Below are 4,949 nucleotides of genomic sequence, written 5' to 3' on the forward strand. Positions count from 1 at the left end.
TTTTCAATCCTTCTAATTGCAAGAATATGTTAATCTGTTTAGAATATAAAACAATTTTTTTTTTTGTATAATGAAGTACCATGTTTTTGAAATATTTGTTTCTATTTTATCCATGTACATCAAAAGAGATTGGTAATTTACAGATTGTTTACTGGGATGAGCGAAATTTATACTACCGCCAGAACTTTGAAACAATTCATGACAACTTCCTACGAGCAACTGCCTATGTGAAGCTGACAGTGTTGGGGTCAAGTCCAGATGAGCTCTTGTCTACCTGCCTCTCAGAATCTCCAGAACGACCAACCATTCCAAATGATCTTGAATCTTGGATGCTATATGTTAAGCAGAACAGTGAGAATCTCAAGAAGAAAGTGTAGGAAGTTTGCAATATATTCTGCTGTCCTTTATGTTACTCAGTCAGTTGTTCAATTTATTGCTGTCATAGCCTCAATCAAATGGTACTCTGCAAGATTCCTCCTTTGCAAACCAATCTGAAATTTAGTAATGTCCACTTGCTGAGAAGATGCACTTTCCTTAGGCTAAGTGATCTGTAGCCACTTAAAGGCTGAGTGATCCCTCATAGTCTTGCATACTAGGTTTGTAGATCACATATTTTATCATTTTTCCTTAATCCAAGGCATACACTGGTTGATTATTACCAAAAATGTTTTTCTGATGTTTCAAGCACATTATTGTAATACATATAGATGTGGGTCACGTGATACCTTTTTTAAAAGGCAAATACATATGAAACCAGTGATATTTTTCCTTGTGGTGTTTCTTCATAGTGCAAGAGTGTATGAATATTTAATGACATTCCTCTGTTACTGTCAGTCAGGTCTTCAGGTACTTCTACAGGTACTACTTCTCTTATTTTTATGCATGGTCTAGTCAGTCTGTTTTAAGAACAAACTTTCTTTGTCACTGATTTGTGTATGATATATAGAGAATACTCACTATTAAATGAATATATATGGTGTGTGCTTATTAATTTGTTCATTGTCATTATAAAAGACAAGTTGTCATCTGCCCTGCATTTCTAAGAGTTAGAGGTATTACATAGTAAACCTTTAGCTTAGACCCTGACAAGCCTTATGTTTAGAATTAAGCATATACTGAAGTTTGGAAGAGGTCCTTACAGTGCTAGTTTTCATTAGTAACCTGTCAAAAGGCACAATTTACTCTAGGAATTTTACATCTTCATATGGATGCATTCAATTTCCTAATCACATTGGAGGTAATATGCTTGTGATATAATCCCAGGCATTGCATAGACATTTCCATTGCATACATAGTCATTAGATTATATGTAATATATTATCTGCCAAATAATTAATTTTCCTCCCAAAACCTAATTAGCTTCTGGTGTTTTTCCAGTGTGGTATACCTTGCTTTTTTAAAAGGAAATAGGGCATGAATTTTAGTGTAAATGATATGTGCTGAATTGTACATGCTGATGTTATATAGTAATTTCTAGGCAATAGAAATTGTAATATGTTAATTTGCAAATTATCATTGTGTATGTTGTCATAAAAGAGCACTTTTTAAAGATTTTTAAAGCCTTTGCACAGAATGAAATGTTTTAAAGTAGGAATAATGTATATTCTCATTTGGTTGATTTGGCATCACCCACGTACCCCACAAAAGTCCAAAAGAGTGGGGGGTTATTTCAATGAAAAATACTTCCAAAGGTGACATGTCACATCTCAGTTTTAGGGGTAAGTCAGTCAGTTATCACAAAATAAATAATAAGACAAAACAGTGCTTTGAACTAATTTTTTGCGAGGCATAAGCAATAATTTTTCTGTGATTAAATAAAATATATTGGGAATTATTATTGGATGCATATATTGCATGGAAAAATGAAAAATAGAAATTGTCAAGAGCATTTAAGGAGTAAATGAAGATGATATCAGTTTTATAATGATAGTGAAATTGTTACCTAATTACTATTTTGTGGAATAGGTTACTATTTGATCTTTTGATTGATGTGATCAGAACTACAAGAATCAACCCACTGTTGCTGAGAAATGTTGGGTTCACTAGTTTGTGAAGTGTCTTTGTACTTAGTACTTTTGGAGCCATCTATGTGTAAAAACCACTAATAAATTAAATTCACAAGGGGCATGGCATATGTGTACATGCCATCCCTTGTGGTATCGGGTTAAGTAATTATTATTAGTTACTCATGCTCATGGTATGAATCGGGTGTTGGAAGTCCATTGCAGAATGATTACATATTTTATAGGAGATTATGTTTGATTTGTGGTGTTTAAAGAAACTGTTGTTTAGGATATGTGGTTGTTGGTAAGTGTAATTAAAAAAAAAATTATATAAATTTAATAGGTACACTATTTTAGATTATTGTTTATAACATAGGTTAAGTTACAAATTAGACCCTGAAAATTTCAGTTATATTTTCTTTGGTGAACTCATGATGAAATTTTATCAGTGGGTGTAAGTTGTTTTTAACACACATTTCACATGAAACAGGGTCAGGTATTACTAAGGTAATTCTAGACGTGAATGCCCTCCAAACAAGAAATTTGATGAAATAAGATTATACCAATAATGTGTACATTGTGCTCGTAGTATAGAGAGGTCACATAGAGTATATTTTTTTCAATATGGATTTGTTTTGTATTTTCATTGTTATTTTGTTCTTTATAGAGATACTACTGTGGTTGGACATTTGTAAACTAAAAGGAAATCACATGATTGACATAGTAATCTTATTTCTACAGTTACACCATAAGAACTAAAAATAGATTTTTTAGAACATATTTCACTAATATTAGGATACATAGGGTTACATAAATGGTAAATTTTGGTATTTACTAATTTGTTATACATACCTCAGATTCGAATGCTTGATGGATAATACATAATGAATAATCTTACTCTTTGTTTGGCAGTTTGAAAGCCTTTCAATATTATACGTTCATGAATAAAACATAAATGCATTGTGGTTAATGTTAAATCTTTGAGCCTATTAATATGTAAGAACTCACTGTAGTTGACTAATGTCTTTTTCATGTTTAAAAGAAAAGATTGTATTCAGGTTATGACACTGTGATTTAAAGTGTAATATACCAAAGATTTTAGGTATATATTTATTTTTCTTGTAAATGTTTGAGTTTATTTCCTCAGTTCCATGAAGCTTTTTTATTTGAATATGACACTCTTGGATATAATTGTAGCATTTGACTATATTTCATTTGTTTTTCGATTATTCATATTTGTGCTTAATGTTAGCTAGTTGGTTAGGAATTATCTGCAATATTTGTTTAGAAAATGTTTAGATGAATAAGAATAATGATCACTACCTTGGTTCTTTTTCTTTCCTGTTTTCAACATAGTATTGGCTGGCATACAATAGCAAGTATATATTTTATATCTAACATTATAAAATATACAGAACTATGAGGACATAGCTACACACAGATAAAACAGTTACAATACAAACCTCTCCCCCCCCCATCCCTTGCTCCTTTTTGTCATGGGGGGCTTAGGAGATGGAGACTGAGGCCCAATACTGGGGATCTCCCCTAACTTGAGCCTCAGCCCTTGCCTCAACTAATTTTGCAGTCTTTTCTTCTTCCCCTTTCCTTCTTACCTTCCCCAACCTTCCCCTGTCCAATTCCTAAGGTGTGAGATCTGTATTGAAAGGATGAAAAGCTGACTTGGTGCCAGTCATGAATGGCCTCGGGGAGTCATGGGCAAAGTATTCCCTTGGTTAATTGTTTAGCACTTTTCCCTCAAGGGGACTCTTGAGTGGTGGACCTTTTATCTTTCCCACATATTTTAGCCTTCCCATGGCCAGTAATGAAGATTTTGTACCCTTATTAGGGGCATTGAAGCTCGTCCCTATATCAACTAGCCTCTCTGAATCTAACTCCTCTGGTTTACCGACCCCTGACTCTTCATTGATGATGGCTCTGACCACTGCTACTACATCCCCCTCCTCGACATGTGCTATCACCTTAACCCACACCAAATCATCTACCTAGGATATAACTCAACCTTCAAAAGACACCCCTTCCTCACTCGCAATGTCCTCCAACCCACCTCCTGTACAGTCATCATTTTCTAGCTCCTCCTCCCTTATTACAACTCTTCAACCTTATTGCCCTCACCCCCACAGTATTGTTTCACTCATTCCCCCAACAACCCCTTATTCCAATAATACCCTCTTCTTTCAACAATGTCTCCAAAAACAAGCAGGCAAAGTTTCCTTCTGCAGTCGCCCCGATTACTCATGTCTTTTCACAGTTACATCTGAGCCTTAGGCCCATGCCCTATCTACCCTGTAAGACCTCAATGGCAAACCTATTCCTGCCCAACCCCACTCCTCCCCTAATACATGTACAGGAACTGTTGCCATCTCCCTGGCTGATTGCCCAGTATATGACAAAGATTGATCAGACTGTGAAGATAACCTACTGTCCTGCTTTGATAACTACGATGCATTATACGTACAGTGCTACAGCCGTAAGTCCCACATCAAGATTACCTTTCCTAGACATGACCTTCCCCATAAGGTCTATAAAGGAGGAGAATCTTGCCCTATCAGACCATATCAACCCCCACCCTGTCAATGTCAACAATGTTGGTGCTTTGGCCACCCTGCAAAGCACTGTCGCTTCACAGCCCACTGCCCTCTGTGTGCCCAACCTGGTCATGGCCATTCAAACTGCCCAGCATAATCACGTACATGTGCCAATTGCAGTGGCTCCCATAATGGGGCTGCCCTGCCTACAAGTTTGAGTCTGAGGTAGTAGTTCTCAGATATAAACTTTCAGTCACTCCCTACTCCAATACCATCCTCCACTCCCCTCCTATCCCCTCTATCCAAGTAGTCTTTATATCTTCCTCAGTACCACTTCCCTCTACTCCTCAACTTCCCACCTCTGCTTTCCCCATTTCCCAGTCAAATCCTTTTTCCATTC

General features: G+C 36.1%; 1 protein-coding gene across 1 annotated transcript in view; it reads left to right on the plus strand.

The window, feature by feature from the left end:
* Positions 1-3,325, plus strand: part of LOC125027363 (protein THEM6-like) — a 9,643-nt gene extending 6,318 nt beyond the window's left edge. The window contains exon 4 of the mRNA XM_047616405.1: positions 144-3,325. Coding sequence (XP_047472361.1) covers positions 144-377 — 234 coding nt within the window. The 3' untranslated portion in view covers positions 378-3,325. The remainder of the gene's footprint in view (positions 1-143) is intronic.
* Positions 3,326-4,949: the final 1,624 nt, after the last annotated feature.

The sequence above is a fragment of the Penaeus chinensis genome, chromosome 7, assembly GCF_019202785.1.
Source record: "Penaeus chinensis breed Huanghai No. 1 chromosome 7, ASM1920278v2, whole genome shotgun sequence".
Classification (NCBI taxonomy): Eukaryota; Metazoa; Arthropoda; class Malacostraca; order Decapoda; family Penaeidae; genus Penaeus; species Penaeus chinensis.